The 18,611-nt window shown below is 41.0% G+C and overlaps 1 protein-coding gene across 1 annotated transcript in view; it reads left to right on the forward strand.

Moving 5' to 3' along the window:
- The window catches only part of synpo2b (synaptopodin 2b), a 15,399-nt gene extending 128 nt beyond the window's left edge, over positions 1-15,271 (forward strand). Inside the window, 4 exon segments of the mRNA XM_061911833.1 lie at positions 1-577; positions 1,263-3,208; positions 12,141-12,519; positions 12,522-15,271. The exon segment at positions 1-577 is cut by the window's left edge and continues 128 nt beyond it. Of these exon segments, the coding sequence (XP_061767817.1) occupies positions 1-577; positions 1,263-3,208; positions 12,141-12,519; positions 12,522-12,631 (3,012 nt within the window). The 3' untranslated portion in view covers positions 12,632-15,271.
- The last annotated feature ends 3,340 nt before the right edge of the window (positions 15,272-18,611 follow it).

Consider the following 18,611-nt stretch of genomic DNA (forward strand, 5'->3'; position numbering starts at 1 on the left):
TATTTGGCAGAGTCCGATAATGAAGATGATGTCAGTGATGCAGAGAGAAGTTTTAACCCACAGATGTCTCCTTTCCCACGGTCTAATGCAGAGTCTCCAGAATTGAAATCTAAACAGAAATTGTTTGACTTAAGTGTTTGTGACAAGGAAGGTTCATACCCAGAAGAGGATGAAATCAACCCTAATGAATCAGGAGAGACAATGACAAAGTCTACACATATCAAAGCCTCACCAACTTCTATATCCTCAAAACCAGAATGCCATGACCCTCAATCTCACTGTGGCCAGAAGCCAAGACCTTGCTCAATTTCCTCTTCCTCCTCCCTTGGTTTTGATCCTAAAATGACCCGAGCCTTGACCCTGACCACAGATGAACCCCCAGGGGCCATTAATAGGCCGGTCGCAGGGACAGGGAACAGGAGGTTTGAATCTTCAGAGGAAGGAGGGAGCAGTGAAGCGCCTCCTGCTGCAGTCTTCTTTGGAATCTCAGATGAGGGTGCTGAGCAGCCACAGAAGTGGAACCTAGAATCTGAAGTTGATCTGTGCAGACCGGACAGCCACGGGACAAGGTGTACACGTGAGTGCACGGTTGATTTTTTACTTCCATCTCCATAATCTTGCTGATTGCAGTAACAATACAAACTTTACCGTGAGAGGTTGCTTATTTTCACATTTACAATTGAGCAACATCAACTGAGGAACATGAGCATACAAACAATAGTTATTTTTCTATATACCTTTTCACAATAACTTATCTAAAACAGTAAACAGAAGCTCATTGGGAGTTTGGCTATTTTGATATTGTAATGTGGAGCCTATTGGAGGGATCTGGCAGTGAAGATTCCTGTTGCATTACTAACCACAGTGGGATAAGAATAAAATACGACCATATGATGAGGGCGGCAGAAACAAAATTGACGGACACCAGCATGTGTTGGGCCAGTCAGTCATCCGATCCTTCTGCCAGTGAGCTTCTTACTTTGCTTGCCTGGCAGGCCTCCCCGAGTTAGCTGTAAGTGAATATGATGCTTTTATTAGTGTGCTTGCTTCAGTGGGGCAACTTTACGATCCGTCAGTGGCTTCTCATTAGTGTGCTTGCGTCACATAAAACCGTTTTTACAATGATGGCTTCAATTTGAGACTGAGGTGACATATTACCAAACTCAAAGTGTCAAAGAAAGATGCGATTGGCAATGACAATAAACAGTTGCTTTGTTTCTATTTACATTTTCATCCTCTCTCCCTCCCGTCTTTTGTCATAGGATTTGGTCAAGATGAGAGCCAATCCCAAAGACAGGTCAAAGAGACCAAGTCCAAATGCAAGAGAATTGCTCGCCTTTTAACTGATGCACCCAACCCTCAAAATAAGGGAGCCTTGCTGTTCAAAAAACGCCGCCAACGGGTGGAGAAGTACACACTTGTTAGTTACGGGACTGGTGACAGAAAGTTTGACGGAGAAGGCCATTTGGAAGGAGAAGAAGCTGAGGAAGTCAGTACAGCCGGGTATAACTTTGTCGCTGCCAGCGATTCTGAGTTTGAAGAGGAGTATTCTGTATACCGTCGGCAACAGGATTTAAGTCAAAATTGGGAAAGTGTTAAAGAAATGGAAGTGTTACCCGCAACAAAAGGGAAGGGAGTTATGATGTTTGCACGCCGTAGCAAACGTATGGATGAAATTGTGTCACGGCAAGAACTCTGCAGTAAAGAATTACATTTGGACGCTATGTCAGAACCCGCGAAAGCAAACAGTACCTATGACACAAGAGAAATGTACGATCATTCTGATCGTAATAACTACATGGACAGACACATTCAACAAATGAACCAACAAAGATCTTTGGTTGCAAATAGAACAGCAAAGCCCTTTTTGGGATTCCAAATAAGGCCAGCTGACCACACAAATCCTTCTGGTGTCTTTCCAGGGAGAGAGAAATCGCAGCCAAAATTTAAGATACCTGTTCCTATTATTTCAAGTCCGCAGGTTTGGTCCCCAACTGGGGACATCATAGCCTCCAGAGATGAGCGGATATCTGTGCCAGCAATAAAGACCTGCAACCTTCCAGAGTTAAGGCGTAAACAGACGTCGAAACAAAGATCAAACCCTCGTTATCAAAACATAGGACAAAGCACGGCTTATGTGGAGTCTGAAGAAGACTGTTTTAGCCTCGGCGCTGAAGCTTGTAACTTTATGCAACCCCGACCTATTAAACTCAAGAATCCACCCCCGGTTGCACCAAAGCCTGCCATCAACCCCAAATGTCCACCTTGGCGTAGAGGTCCTCCTAGCGAACCCTGTATTCCAACAAAAAATGCAGGTTCTCAGTCTTCCAACACTCCTGTGAGACATCAGGGCCAGCACCGGCACTTCCAACAGGATTGGGCTCAAACTCAAAAGTCGGCCAACTGCTGGGAAGCAGATCAAGCACCCACAACAATTCAAACACCTGCCGTTGGCAAGACATTGGTCAGCTCCTCTCCTCAGCCTCGTCTTCAGGCAACCACAAATAGCTGGGGAAATCAACTCCCAAAACCTTCTGTGAGTATGCAGTCCTACAGTCCTACTTACAGTCCACTTCACACACAGTCAAGGAGTACTCAAGACAGCGCTCCGAGTTCTGTTGCCTCTTGCCCACCAAAACCTGTTAAATCATTCGCACCAAAGATATCACTGGCTCCTCTAAGAGATCAAGTCTCGGGTAGAAGTTATGATAGATCTGGTGCTGCTCAGACCATGACAGAGAAAGGATTGCTTTCCAAAAGGCAGTCCAGAACGGAAGAGGTTAGTGGCGGTCAAACAACAAACCAGACAAGATCCTCCTCTCCAACATTGTCTTTACCCAATTCCTGGAGATATTCGTCTAATATTCGGGCACCACCTCCTTTATCTTACAATCCCCTTCACACCCCTTTTTATACTCCACCAGCAGTGAAAAAATTCCCCTCAAGTTCCAAAGAGAAGCCTAGATCCTCCCCAAAGCACCTCAACACGTTAGAAATCATGAAACACCAGCCGCATCATTTGGACTCATCACTGTTCGGGTATGATGCGGCCATAGAGCTTAAAATCCCCGGCGCCAAACCTTCACTGCCTTCAAAGTTTGACATTACCCAAAAACTCAAACAAAGATCTACTCATTCTGACTCTCCGAATATCTCTGAGCTTGATTTTGAAAGCAAGTCAGAAGCCTCTGCTAAGTCCTTTGGAGCGGTAAGTTCCCCAAATTCCTCTACTTGGCCACACGCCAGGTCAGCGGAGCCTCTTGCACTCCATGAGCACTTGGATGAAAAGCACGCTGGCTACCCTACATCCACCGAGCAAGCACCGAGCAGTCCCCCTGCAAGCACATCTTTCCGGCAGTCAGCCAGCATAGCTTTGGCTTTTTCTCCCGCATCGATAATTGCTCGAGGCGCACGTCAAATGGCTCCTCGGCCAAAGTTCTCCGCCAAAAAGTCTGTAGTGACAACCAAACAGTGGAGGCCTGTTGCGATGCTGAATTAGCTCTATATTTAGCTTTGGTGACACAGTCCGCATGGAGATGAAGGAAACACCGTGCTTAAACGATGCAGCCTATGACGCCGCAGTGAGACCGGTATGAGCTTGAACGTGCCAGCAAAACTAAACAAGGTCGTGTATGCAAGTGGAAATCCAGGCTGTCTTAAAATTGCTGACAGCATGTCGAATATAAACTCGGTTCATCTTCATGAAATCAGGGGAACTCTTTCAAGTTTAAGTGAATATGAGATTAATATATTTTATATGTTAAATGTTTCTGATGAAGTGCCTAAATATGTGCAATATACAGTATGCAAGTATACAGCCAAGTAAGGTGTTTTATTTTTATATATATACACCGCATATTTCGGAGTATAAGTCGCTCCGGAGTATAAGTCGCACCGGCCGAAAATGCATAATAAAGAAGGAAAAAAAAAACCATACAAGTCGCATTTTTGGGGGAAATGTATTTGATAAAACCCAACACCAAGAATAGACATTTGAAAGGCAATTTGAAATAAATAAAGAATAGTGAACAACAGGCTGAATAAGCATACGTTATATGAAGCATAAATAACCAACTGAGAAGATGCCTGGTATGTTAACGTAACATATTATGGTAAGAGTCATTCAAATAACTATAACATATAGAAAATGCTATAAGTTTACCAAACAATCTGTCACTCCTAATCGCTAAATCCGATGAAATCGTATATGTCTAGTCTCTTACGTGAATGAGCTAAATCAGTGTTTTTCAAACTTTTTTTTGCCGAGGCACATTTTTTTGCGTTGAAAAAATCCGGAGGCACACCACCCGCAGAAACCGTTAAAAAACGAAATTCAGTTGACAGTAAAAAATTGTTGTCGCAATTCAAACCATAACCATAACCAAGAATGCATCACTATAGCTCTTGTCTAAAAGTAGGTGTGCTTTCACCACCCGTCACATACCACCGTGACTTATTTGGAGTTTTTCGGTGTTTTCCTCTATGCAGTGTTTTAGTTATTGTCTTTCGCTCCTATTTTGGTGTTGATTGTCATATCATGTACGGATGTACTTTGTGGACGCCTTCTGCCCCACAACGCTGTAAGTCTTTGGTGTCGTCCAGCATTCTGTATTTGTTTACTTTCTAGCCTGTTCAGTTTTATTTTGGTTCTGCATAGCTTTCCCTTTTCTTAGCGGCACTCACTTTTTATTTTTGGTTCAAGCATCAGACACCTTTTTACCTGCACACTGCCTCCCGCTGTTTCCGACATTTACAAATCAATTAGCTACCGGCTGCCACCTACTGATATGGAAGAGTATTACAGGGTTACTCCACCAAGCTCTAGGCTGCACCGACACTCAACAACAACACATCATTTGCAGACTATGAGGTTGCGACTTGTCCGGGGTGTATCCCGCCTTCTGCCCAAATGCAGAGGAGATAGGCTCCAGCTACCCCTACGCGACAACCCCGAACGGGACAAGCAGTAAAAAATGGATGGTTGGATGGACTGGTTTGCAAAAAATATTTTTAATCCAAATAGGTGAAATTAGATCATTTCCCACGGCACACCAAACTATGTCTCGCAGCATAGTGGTTGAAAAACACTGAGCTAAATAATATTATTTGATATTTTACGGTAATGTGTTAATAATTTCACACATAATTCGCTCCTGAGTATGAGTCGCACCCCCGGCCAAACTATGAAAAAAACTGCGACTTATAGTCCGAAAAATACGGTACTCCAAATAGCACATTTCAGCTAAAAGACAGTAGCAAAGAATAGCAACGAGTAATAAATCTTACCATGTTTTTCAGACTATAAGGCGCACTTAAAATCATTTTTTCCCCTCAAAACTCGACAGTGCGCCTTACAACCCGGTGTGCCTAATGTACGGAATCATTCTGGTTTTGCTTACCAACCTGGGAAGAAATTTTATTTGGTACATGTTGTAATGATAAGTGTGACTAGTAGATGGCAGTCAAACATAAGAGATATGTGTAGACTGCACTCTGATGGCAATATGACTGAAGTAAACAACACCGACATTTTATATGTTCCATTGAAAATATAGAACATTACACACGGCGCTCAAAAATCTATCAAAATGTTTTAGTACAACTTTGGTAAGCTATGAAGCCGCACCGATTGATGTCCTTCAATATATGAGTATTATTATGGTGTGTGTATAAGGTAAGACATATCTGTTGTTTTGTTTCGCAATATTATGCCAAAGCAACTTTTCTTACCTTCTGGTACCTGCTGATCTGTATTTGAGATCTGCATAAATCCTGAAAAATTGCGCGTGCCCGCCTTTGTAGTCCGTGCGACACCGTAGTCAATACGCTTCTTTTTCTCTATCTTCTTTTTATGTGACATTTATCCTCCGCTGTTGCCATTTCTAATATAAAGCAGTGTAAAGTTAATTCTTATATCTGTCAGTAAACTTGCCAGGTAAGCGCTAAAACATACCGGTGTAGTGAGTTTACATTATTCATCCAAGGAACTTTAGTTATCAGAGAGTTACGGTCAGACGGTTTTTCACGGGACACATTTCCGGTGTTGTTGTTTCCGGGTGAGGAGATGCAGCTCAGTTATTGATTGAAGTAAATTCTGAATTTCATTAAAACAGTTAGCCCTATCCTTTTGACACTTTTTCCACTCCCGTCCTTGCACGCTACACCGCTACAACAAAAGATGACGGGGAAAAGACGCTGCCGAAGGTGAGCCACGTAAATAAGACCGCCCACAAAACGGCGCATCCGGAAGAGACTGTCAGAAAGCGACTTGAAGATAATCTGTAAAACATAATCCGTGCAACATTTTAACTAAAGAACCCCCATTACATGTTATGCAGACCACAAGGAAGTGTTTTTAATTTAGAAAATAATATAACTCCTTTAGTGCGCCTTATATATGAAAAACTATTTAAAAAAAAAGACAAATCCGGTGCGCCCTATGGTCAGGAAAATACGGTACATCATTTACACCAAATGCACAATAACGATTCATAAGTAACTCATATACATTAGTGTTATTAGAATGTGGTAAATTATAAGGCCTGTTTAGAAGAAACATCCTGCAATTGTAAATTCCTTCAGTCTCATTCCAAAGTCCGTGTGTTAAATTAACTTGTAAAAAGGTAAAAAAATTTAGTAAGATTTGATTCCTCAAATTTTAGTGACCCCAAAACAAATGTCTTCTTGTGTATGTCTTTTGGCATGAAACCGTTTTCATGCACATCTTATATTCAGCACAATAAAACATATCTTTCCTCCTGTTTGTGCACTTCCTGTATGTGTCTTGTTTCTGTTTCTGTTTTTCTACCTTTCCACTGTCACTTTTCTTCAACCGATATGATCTACCCTCAATTACAAAGTGCATCCTGATAGTATTCACAACACTTTTCCCACATTTTGTTGTTACAGCATTATTCCAAAATGGAATAGGTTCATTTTTGTTGTGCAAATTCATAATGACAAAGTGAACTTTTTTTTTTTTTTTAGATAGCAAATTTATTAAAAATAACAACAACAACAACAACAACAACAACAACAACAAAAATCACATGTAAATAAGAATTCAGTCTTTTTGAATACGATGCCACAAGCTGGGCACACCTCTCTTTGGACAGTTTCGCCCATTCCTTTTTGAAGCACCTCTCAAACCATCAGTTTGGGTGGGAAGTGTTGGTTTTCATCCAGGATATCTCTGTATCCATTTTAGTCTAGTAAGGGAGGTGACCAAAAACAAGATGGTCACTCTGTCAGAGCTACAGCATTCCTCTGTGAAGAGAGGAGAACTTTCCAGAAGGACAATCATCTCTGCAGCAATCCCCCAATCAGGCCTGTATGGTAGAGTGGCCAGACGGAAGCCATTTTTTGGTAAAAAGGGTGCCAAATTTCTCTGGTCTGATGAGACAACGATTGAAGTATTTGGTGTGAATGCCAGGCATTATGTTTGCTCATCACCAGGTCAATATCAGTGAAGCATGGTGGTGGCAGCATCATGCTGTGGGGATGGTTTTCAGCGGTAAGAACTGGGAGACTAGTCAGGATAGAGGGAAAGATGAATGCCGCATTGTAGAGAAACATCCTGGATGAAAACCAACGTTTCCCATCTAAACTGATGGAGCTTGAGAGGTACTGCAAAAAGGAATGGGCAAACTGTCCAAAAGGTAGGTGTGCCAAGTTTTTGGAATCGTATTGAAAAAGACTTGAGGCTGTAATTGCTGCCAAAGATGCATCAACAAGGTATTGAGCAAAGGCTGTGAACACTCATGTACATGTGATTTTGCAGATTTAAATATTTAATAAATTTGCAAAATAAAATTGTTTTCACATTGTCATTATGTGGTATTGTTTGTAGAATTTTAAGGACAAAAATGAAAGAAGTTGATTTCGGAAAAAGACTGTAGCATATCGAAATGTGGAAAAAGTGAGGCGCTGTGAATACTTTCCGGATATACTCTCTGTAGAATTTTAAGAAGGGTGATAGTTAGAATAGCAGTATTTTCCCGATAATGCATGAATGCCATTGAAAAAACGTTACATTTACAAAAATGTAACAAGAACACCCCCTGCTAGCTTATGTGAGCATAAGTGGTTTAACAGAACATTTATATTAGTGTCCATATTTTTTTTACATTTACTAATCATATTGAATAAAAGCTGCCCAAGGAATTCATCTGGCATTCAGCTTTCACTCCTGTCTTGTACACATGACGTACATGTGGGGTGCCGAATGTAAAATATCAAACTTTTGTAGCAAATACATTTCAAATATGTAACTCAATTTTCTCACATTCCGCTCACTTTTTTTCACATTTAAGGTAGAAATTAAATATTATCTATGAATTGAATTTAAATATCTAAATGGTAAATACAAATATCAAACCCAAATCTAAATGTTACATCAAAACCTAAATATTGAATGTTAAATATACATGGGATCGAAATATTAAATCCAAATATAAAAGTTAAATATAAATGTTGAATATAAATATTAACTATAAACCTATATGTTAAATATAACTTTAAGTTATACATCTATATTCAAATGTTAAATATACATTTATATGAATATAAGTGATACATCTAAATATAAATGTGATATTTGTAATATATACATTTTAACTGTCCAGATCCAAAGATCTAACTCTAAATGTTACATCAATGTTAAATCTAAAGGAATAAGATGAATAAGAATAAGATGAATATTTAAATAATATGCAAATATTCCACTAGTTCAAGCCTCTCAGCCACAAAAACATGGCCACATCTCTGTCTCTCAGCGAGAGTGCTGTGAACGAGGGTGTGTCGCCAGTGCAAAGGGAGAAACAAAACAGGACAGATAATTAATAAAAAACAACAATAAGGTTCCATGTTGTTGAAAGCTTTTTAGCTCCAAAAAAAGTTGAACGTTTTTTTTGTCTGTGTGCACACCTCCGTGCACATTACTATCTTTGGCGGGGCATTTATATTTAACATTTAGGTTTGACATGTATATTTAGGATTTAACAATTATATTTAACATATAATATTTATTTTAATATTTTATGTTTGGATTTACATTCAACATTTAATATGTACATTCAGATGTTACATTTAATTTTAACATGTATATTTAGCTTTTATAATCAATATTTAACTTGAAATATTTAATATAAATATTATAAGTGAAAAGTTAAAGTACCAATGATTTTCATACGCACACTAGGTGTGGTGAGATTATCCTCTGCATTTGACCCATCACCCTCACCCCCTGGGAGGTGAGGGGAGCAGTGAGCAGCAGCGGTGGCCGCGCCCGGGAATCATTTTTGGTGATTTAACTCCCTAATTCTAACCCTTGATGCTGTTTGTATTTGTATTTAACTGCATCCATCCACCCATTTCCTACAGCTTGTCGCTTTTGGGGTTGCGGGGGGTGCTGGAGTCCATCTCAGCTGCATTCGGGCGGAAGTCGGTGTACACCCTGGACAAGTCGGCACCTCATCGCAGGGCCAACACAGATAGACAACATTCGCACACTAGGGACCATTTAAATGATAAATGGGTTGTACTTTAGTGTTGCATTCATATTTATAGTAATTTCTATATGCTGGGTCAGTAAAAAATCACAAGAGGCTCATCATCCCTACAAGCCTGTTTCGCAGGTTTCCCGTCAGGGGATTTCGTGTTTTTTTGTGTTTTTTCCAGACCTAACGTATATTCCGCTCTACCCCGGTATTGAGCACTGTGTAACGGAAAAACCACAGAAACCTCGACTGTATATTAATATTTGTATCGGGGTCGGACCTAATAAGTTTACTTCTTCCCACTCCCTTTTGAGCCAATATTGACATCTACAAAAGATTAGTCACATGTAATGTTTTCAATGTAGGTGTAAAAATAATGTATATATATATATTTATTTTGTATTTTATGTCATTTTTTTGTTTTGTTTGCATGGCTCAAAATAAACCATTCATTCATTCATTCATATTTATACCTATATTCAACATTAAATATGTATATTTATATTTCCATCCATCCATCCATCCATTTTCTACCGTTTATTCCCTTTGGTGTCACGGGGGGGCGCTGGTGCCTATCTCAGGTACAATCGGGCGGAAGGCTGAGCACACCCTGGACAAGTCGCTACCTCATCGCAGGGCATTTAAAATGTACATTTAATAATCCCAAAGGTGAAGAAAATGAGCTGAATGTGAAAAAAATTACCAAAATATATCAGCTAAAAAAGTGTGATTGAATTTTTACACTCGATACCCCAGTTTAAAAATATTTATTTCAGAGGTTAATTGATGTGAAATGTAGTAGCTTAACATCCATCCATGCATTTTCTACCGTTTGCCCCTTTTGGGGTCGCTGGAGCCTATCTCAGCTACAATCGGGCGGAAGGCGGAGTACACCCTGGACAAGTCGCTGCCTCATCACAGGGCATTTAAAATTTACATTTAATAATCCCTAAGGTGAAGAAAATGAGCTAAATGTGAAAAAAGTGAGGTAAATGTGAGAAAAATTACCAAAATATATCAGCTAAAAAAGTGTGATAGAATTTTTACACTCGACACCCCAGTTTAAAAATATTTATTTCAGGGGTTAATTGATGCGAAATGTAGTAGTTTAACATCCATCCATGCATTTTCAACCGTTTGTCCCTTTTGGGGTCGCTGGAGCCTATCTCAGCTGCATTCGGGCGGAGGGCGGTGTACACCCTGGACAAGTCGTTACCTCATTGCAGGGCATTTAAAATTTACATTTAATAATCCCTAAGGTGAAGAAAATGAGCTAAATGTGAAAAAAGTGAGGTAAATGTGAGAAAAATATTCAAAATATATCAGCTAAAAAGGTGTGATTGAATTTTTACACTCGACACCCCAGTTTAAAAATATTTAATTCAGAGGTTAATTGATGTGAAATGTAGTAGCTTAACAGCCATCCATGCATTTTCTACCGTTTGTCCCTGGAGCCTATCTCAGCTACAATCGGGCGGAAGGCGGAGTACACCCTGGACAAGTCGCTGCCTCATCACAGGGCATTTAAAATTTACATTTAATAATCCCTAAGGTGAAAAAAATGAGCTAAATGTGAAAAAAGTGAGGTAAATGTGAGAAAATTTACCAAAATATATCAGCTAAAAAAGTGTGATTGAATTTTTACACTCGACACCCCAGTTTAAAAATATTTATTTCAGGGGTTAATTGATGCAAAATGTAGTAGTTTAACATCCATCCATGCATTTTCAACCGTTTGTCCCTTTTGGGGTCGCTGGAGCCTATCTCAGCTGCATTCGGGCGGAGGGCGGGGTACACCCTGGACAAGTCGCCACCTCACCACAAGGCCAACACAGATAGACAGACAACATTCACACACTAGGGCCAATTTAGTGTTGCCAATCAACCTATGAAGCTTAAATGATTCCCGGGCGCGGCCACCGCTACAGCTCACTGCTCCCCTCACCTCCCAGGGGGTGATCGAGGGTGATGGGTCAAATGCAGAGAATAATTTCGCCACACCTAGTGTGTGTGTGACAATCATTGGTACTTTAACATTAATTTCAAAAATAGTTTTTATGTATGTCATTAAATGCCTCAATGTTTAAAACCCTACATGTAGCTTGATTTTGTGAACTATCAAAGTCCTGTAAAATCTACTTCATGACACCACACATGATGGGAAAGTATATTTTGATTAAACTGAATTAAAGAATTAGTGCGTCTGCCTCACAATATGAAGTTCCTGCAGTCCTGGGTTCAAATCCAGGCTCGGGATCTTTCTGTGTGGAGTTTGCATGTTCTCCCCGTGAATGCGTGGGTTCCCTCCGGGTACTCCGGCTTCCTCCCACTTCCAAAGACATGCAACTGGGGATAGGTTGATTGGCAACACTAAATTGGCCCTAGTGTGTGAATGTGAGTGTAAATGTTGTCTGTCTATCTGTGTTGGCCCTGCGATGAGGTGGCGACTTGTCCAGGGTGTACCCTGCCTTCCACCCGATTGTAGCTGAGATAGGCGCCAGCGCCCCCCGCGACCCCGAAAGGGAATAAGCGGTAGAAAATGGATGGATGGATGAATTAAAGAATGGTAGTTCTCTGTGAAGCCAGAGGGTGGCAGCACAGTCAACTTCACAAGGCTCATACAATGTGTTTGTTTTTCCGCAGGGACTTGGTAGAAGCAGCTTCCTCAGCCTTCCCAGACGCCACACAGGTGGATTTAAGTTACCCGTCAGCACAGAAGGATGTCGTTCTCCAACACGTCAGCACCAAGCAGCCTACAAGCCGCCCACACCTTGGGAGGCGGCATCCAGATGCCCCTTCGGTTCGGTGGACGACGCCTTCTTCTCCCAGAGTGTGGTTGCGTCGCAGGTCCGAGACGCAGGGCCCCGCGGGTCTCTGCCGGAGCCGCCTGAGGAATGGAAGCGTAGGGTGTCGCTTGATCCTCCGCTTGTCAGTCAGGGTTACTGCGGTCTAACCCCAGCTTATCTGGCAGGGTCCATGAGGATGAAGTGTACGTCTGGGAAAACAGCAGAATATGGGCCTCCTTTAGACCGGCCCAGCCGCTAAAGTCTGCAGTCAGGGCCCAGACTTACAAACCCCGTTTCCATATGAGTTGGGAAATTGTGTTAGTTGTAAATATAAACGGAATGCACTGATTTGCAAATCATTTTCAAGCCATATGCATTTGAATATGCTACAAAGACAGCATGTTTGATGTTCAAACTGATAAACATTTTTTTTTTGCAAATAATCATAAACTTTAGAATTTGATGCCAGCAACACGTGACAAAGAAGTTGGGAAAGGTGGCAATACATACGGATAAAGTTGAGGAATGCTCATCAAACACTTATTTGGAACATCCCACGGGTGTGTAGGACAATTGGGAAATGGTGGGAGCCATGATTGGGTATAAAAACAGCTTCCAGAAAAATACTCAGTCTTTCACAAGAAAGGATGGGGCGAGGTACACCCCTTTGTCCACAACTGCGTAGGCTAATAGTCAAACGGTTTAACAAAAAAAGTTTCTCAAAGTGCAATTACAAGAAATTTAGGGATTTCAACATCTACGGTCCATAATATCATCAAAAGGTTCAGAGAATCTGGAGAAATCACTCCACGTAAGCGGCGTGGCCGGAAACCAACATTGATTGACCGTGACCTTCGATCCCTCAGATGGCACTGTATCAAAAACAGACATCAATCTCTATAGGATATCACCACATGGGCTCAGGAACACTTCAGAAAACCACTGTCACTAAACACAGTTTGTCGCTACATCTTTAAGTGCAAGTTAAAGCTCTACTATGCAAAGCGAAAGCCATTTATCAACAACATCCAGAAACACCGGCGGCTTCTCTAGGCCCGAGATCTTTTAAGATGAGCTGATGCAAAGTGGAAAAGTGTTCTGTGGTCTGACGAGTCCCACATTTCAAATTGTTTTTGGAAATATTCGACATTGTGTCATCCGGACCAGAGGGGAAGCGAACCATCCAGACTATTATCGACGCAAAGTTCAAAAGCCAGCATCTGTGATGGTATGGGGGTGCATTAGTGCCCAAGGCATGGGTAACTTACACATCTGTGAAGGCCCCATTAATGCTGAAAGGTACATACAGGTTTTGGAACAACATATGCTGCCATCTAAGCGCCGTCTTTTACATGCTTTTTTCAGCAAGACAATGCCAAGCCACATTCAGCACGTGTTACAACAGCGTGGTTTTGTAAAAAAAGAATGCGGGTACTTTCCTGGCCCACCTGCAGTCCAAACCTGTCTCCCATCGAAAATGTGTGGGGTATTATGAAGCGTAAAATACGACAGCGGAGACCCCGGACTGTTGAACAACTGAAGCTAAACATAAAACATGAATGGGAAAGAATTCCACTTTCAAAGCTTCAGCAATTAGTTTCCTCAGTTCCCAAATGTTTATTGAGTGTTGTTAAAATAAAAGGTGATGTAACACAGTGGTGAACATGCCCTTTCCCAACTACTTTGGCACGTGTTGCAGCCATGAACTTCTTAATTATTATTTGCAAAAAAATAAAAAAAGTTTATGAGTTTGAACATCAAATATCTTGTCTTTGTTGTGCATTCAACTGAATATGGGTTGAAAAGGATTTGCAAATCATTGTATTCCGTTTATATTTACATCTAACACAATTTCCCAACTCATATGGAAACGGGGTTTGTGTAGAAAACACATCCAACTCTGGTCGAACCAACTTCCAGCCCTTGTCTTGAGCAGTGCAACACATTTGAATGAGGAGAAATACACACTATAGCAGACCTGGGCAAATTAAGGCCCGGGGCCACATGCGGGCCGTTAAGCTTTTCAATCTGGCCCAGCCGGACATTCCCAAATAATTTTTTTTAGATCTCTAAGATGGAAAGTGTAGCTGCCATTATGATGTGCAGTGATCTTTTACAAATGACCGCAAGTCTTGAACTATACAACATATTTCCATGGCTGGGATCTGCGGTTTTGCATGATATACTAGTTACTATGGTAATGTAATCAGTTACTGTTGTCATATAATTAGTTACTATGGTCATCTAATTAGTTACTTTGGTCATCTAAGTCACAACAGTTCAGACGAGGCACCAAGCAGTGTGGGTTTGGGAGCGTTTCCACATAGTGTTTCCAGAGCGGCCAGCCTATAATGCGGGTGTCAGGGACAGACATTTTTACAACAACACGCTAAAGCTTAATGATGTATCAAATTGTAAGTTTTTTTGTTTTTTTTACCTTTTGCGTTAATGTTTTTGTTGCGTTTCGCTTGATGGCAAAATATGTCGATCGAGAAGGGGTGTGACGTTCATACGTTGTCAATATTCAATGTTTTATCGTTCATAGTTAATATTGTAAATTCCACATTCTTTATTTTCATGTACATTCTGGGTGTCTCATTCAGTAAAAAAAAAAAAAAAAAAAAGTAAAATTCCATTCCGTTTTTTAAGGCGGTCTGTCATAACGTTTTCAGCACTCAGACATTATTGTGAGGTTTTGTATTAGTGTTCCTAAAAATAGATAAACCAGCCACCAGACACATTTTTCTCTAAATTTGGCCCCCTGAGTCAAAATAATTGCCCAGGCCTGCACTATAGTATAAGAAATGAGAATAGTTTAAAGTTAAAGTCCCGCCGATAGTCTCACACACACACACACACACACACACACACACACACACACACACACACACACACACACACACACACACACACACACGCACACACACACACACGCACACACACACACGCACACACACACACACACACTAGGTGTGGTGAAATTACCCTCTGCATTTGACCCATCCCCCTGTGAGGTGAGGGGAGCAGTGAGCAGCAGCGGTGGCTGCGCCTGAGAATCATTTTGGTGATGTAACCCCCAATTCCAACCCTTGATGCTGAGTGCCAAGCAGGGAGATAGTAGGTCCCATTTTTATAGTCTTTGGTATGACTCGGCCGGGGTTTGAACTCAGAACCTACCAATCTCAGGGCGGACGCCACAAGCCCACGGAGCAGGTCTAGTAGGTGAAAAGTGAAAAGTCCGTCCACATAAAGAAGCATGTTTTCACGTATGATAAAGATATATACAGTATATACAGCATTCTATTATAGTCTTTGATTTAATGGTATGAAGCATCAACGTAGGATAGTGTTTCTTAAGTATTTTCTGCCACGCCCCCCGAGGGGCATCATTTTTTTTTTTTTACATCTCCCTTAAAGTGAATGTTTATTTTTTATATCTCAAGATATTTATTTACGAACACTAAAGATATTATGTGCCACCCCGTTAGTCAAGATGCACTGCATTAAATGGACAGTTTGGAACTTGCCAAGTTAAATTTTTACGAGCAAACATTTTTTCATGCCCCCTCCTCAAAGTGAATATTCATGTATTCATATTTTTACAATATTGGCCCCACTATTCAAGAAAAATTGCTTTAAGACAGTGGTTCGCTATCATTTTCTGTCACGCCCCACTTAGGGTACATCTTTTTTTTTTTTACGCCCCCCCGAAGTTATTGTTTATATTTTATCTGTATGTGCTTAGATAGTTGTTTACTAAAACTGAAGATGCTATTACGTTATTGACTCTCAGTCCCCCTTACAAAGGGGCCCCACGATTTAAAAAGCACTGCATTAAATGGGCTGTTTGGAACTTGCTAAATTACATTTTACTAGGAAACACAATTTTTTCATAACCCCCTTACAGTGAATGTTCATTTATTCATCTTTTTACACTATTTTATCTGTACGTGCAAATATAGTCTTTTACTAAAACTAAAGATGCTATTAGGTTATTGTCTCTCACTCCACTATTCAAGAACTTGCTGACTTACATTTTACTCTGAAACAATTTTTTCACACCACCCCCTATGTTGAATATTCATTTATCCATCTTTTTATGCTATTGCCGTGCCCACCATTCAAAAAGCATTGCTTTAGAACAGTGGTTCTCAATTATTTTCTGTCACGCCCCAGTTAGGGGATATTTTTTTCATGCCCCCCCTGAAGTTGTTTATTTTTATCCGTATGTGCCAAGATAGTTTTACTAAAACTAAAGATGCTATTATGTAATTGCCTCTCTGTCCCCCTTACAAGGGGGCTCACCCCACTATTTAAAAAGCACTGCATTAAATGGGTTGTCTGGAACCTGGTAACGGCTTCAGGGTGGCAGAGGGGTTAGTGCGTCTGCCTCACAATACGAAGTTCCTGCAGTCCTGGGTTCAAATCCAGGCTCGGGAACTTTCTGTGTGGAGTTTGCATGTTCTCCCCGTGAATGCGTGGGTTCCCTCCGGGTACTCCGGCTTCCTCCCACCTCCAAAGACATGCACCTGGGGATAGGTTGATTGGCAAGACTAAAATTGGCCCTAGTGTGTGAATGTGAGTGTGAATGTTGTCTGTCTATCTGTGTTGGCCCTGCGATGAGGTGGCGACTTGTTCAGGGTGTACCCCGCCTTCCGCCCGATTGTAGCTGAGATAGGCGCCAGCGCCCCCCGCGACCCCAAAAGGGAATAAGCGGTAGGAAATGGATGGATGGATGGAGCCTGGTAACATTAGCCAGAAATGTTTTGTTTTTTTCACGCCCCCCTTAAAGTGAATGTTCATTTATTCATCTTTTTAGGCTATTGGCCCGCCCCACAATTGAAAACGCATTGCTTTAAGACAGTTGTTCTCAATTATTTTCTGTCACGCCCCACTTAGCGGACATCATTTTTTTCACGCCCCCCCGCCCCCCCCCCCCCCCCCAAAGTTATTGTTTATTTTTTATCTGTGTGTGCCAAGATTTTTGTTTACTAAAACTAAAGATGCTTTTACGTTATTGCCCCTCACTTCCCCTTACACTACTCAAAAAGCACTGCATTAAACGGGCTGTATGGAACTTGCTAACAGTTACATTTTACTAGCAAACAGATTTTTTTCACGCCCCCCCTTAAAGTGAATGTTCATTTATTCACCTTATTACGTCTACTGACCTGCCCCACTATCTCAAAAAGCATTGCTTTAGGTTCTCAAGAGTTTTCTGTTACTCCCACTTAGGGGACATCATTTTTTTATCCGTATATGCCAATATAGTTATTTCCTAACACTAAAGATTCGATTATGCAATTGCCTCTCAGGCTCCTTTACAGGGGGGCCTTCCCCACTGTTTAAAAACCACTACATTAAACGAGCTGTTTGGAACGTGCTAACAGTTCCATTTTATTAGAGGACATAATTTTTTACGCCCCTGCCTGCAGTGAATGTTCATATATTTATCTTATCACGCTATTGCCTCTCCCACCCCCTTCCCCCACACACATCCATCCATCCATTTTCTACCGCTTATTCCCTTTTGGGCTCGCGGGGGGCGCTGGCGCCTATCTCGGCTACAACACACACATATCACCCCAAATTATATGAAATCATGTCTTAATCAAATAGATTTGTGATTAAAGCCATTCCAGACATACTAAATATAGACAAAAACTGAGATGGCAAACAATGTCAGTCTTGATTAATCACATTGCGAGTGCTTTTTGAATCTCATCCTCCTAGTATTGTTTGCACTCTGGCAATCAGCATATATTCTGCATATACATGAAAAAACACAAAATGGATGGCGCTCTCTATTTTGCTCATTTAAGCGACAAAATCCTCTGCTCACATTCTTAGTAGTTTGCACATGTTTTAATACAAGCCGACCTTAAAAGGGGAACTGCGCTTTTTTGGGAATTTTGCCTGTGGTTCATGAAAGACATGACAGATGGATTTTTGGGAGACATTTGATTCTGCCTATAGAGCCCCTAGAAAAATTCAAACACCTCCATTAAGGTTTTATGTACATGATGTAAGTACACATGTAACATTTATAATAACATTTAATATTTACATATTTTGACCGTTTTAAGCAAACGCGGAATATTCATTTTGAAAACGCATCACAGCGTTTGTTGATTTCTGCTCAATGCAGACTTTACGACAACCAACATAATCAAACATCACTTACTGTATAAAGTCTGCTGTCATTGGACGGCTGACTGCTGTGCCGTTCTCGCCAGTTCCAACTTGTCGAATTATATCTTCAGCCATCTACTTTCCAGATGAGATGCATGATTTATGATCTAAAAAAAACTTACAGGGAGAAAGGAAG

This window comes from Nerophis ophidion, linkage group LG01, assembly GCF_033978795.1.
Source record: "Nerophis ophidion isolate RoL-2023_Sa linkage group LG01, RoL_Noph_v1.0, whole genome shotgun sequence".
In the NCBI taxonomy this organism is placed as follows: Eukaryota; Metazoa; Chordata; class Actinopteri; order Syngnathiformes; family Syngnathidae; genus Nerophis; species Nerophis ophidion.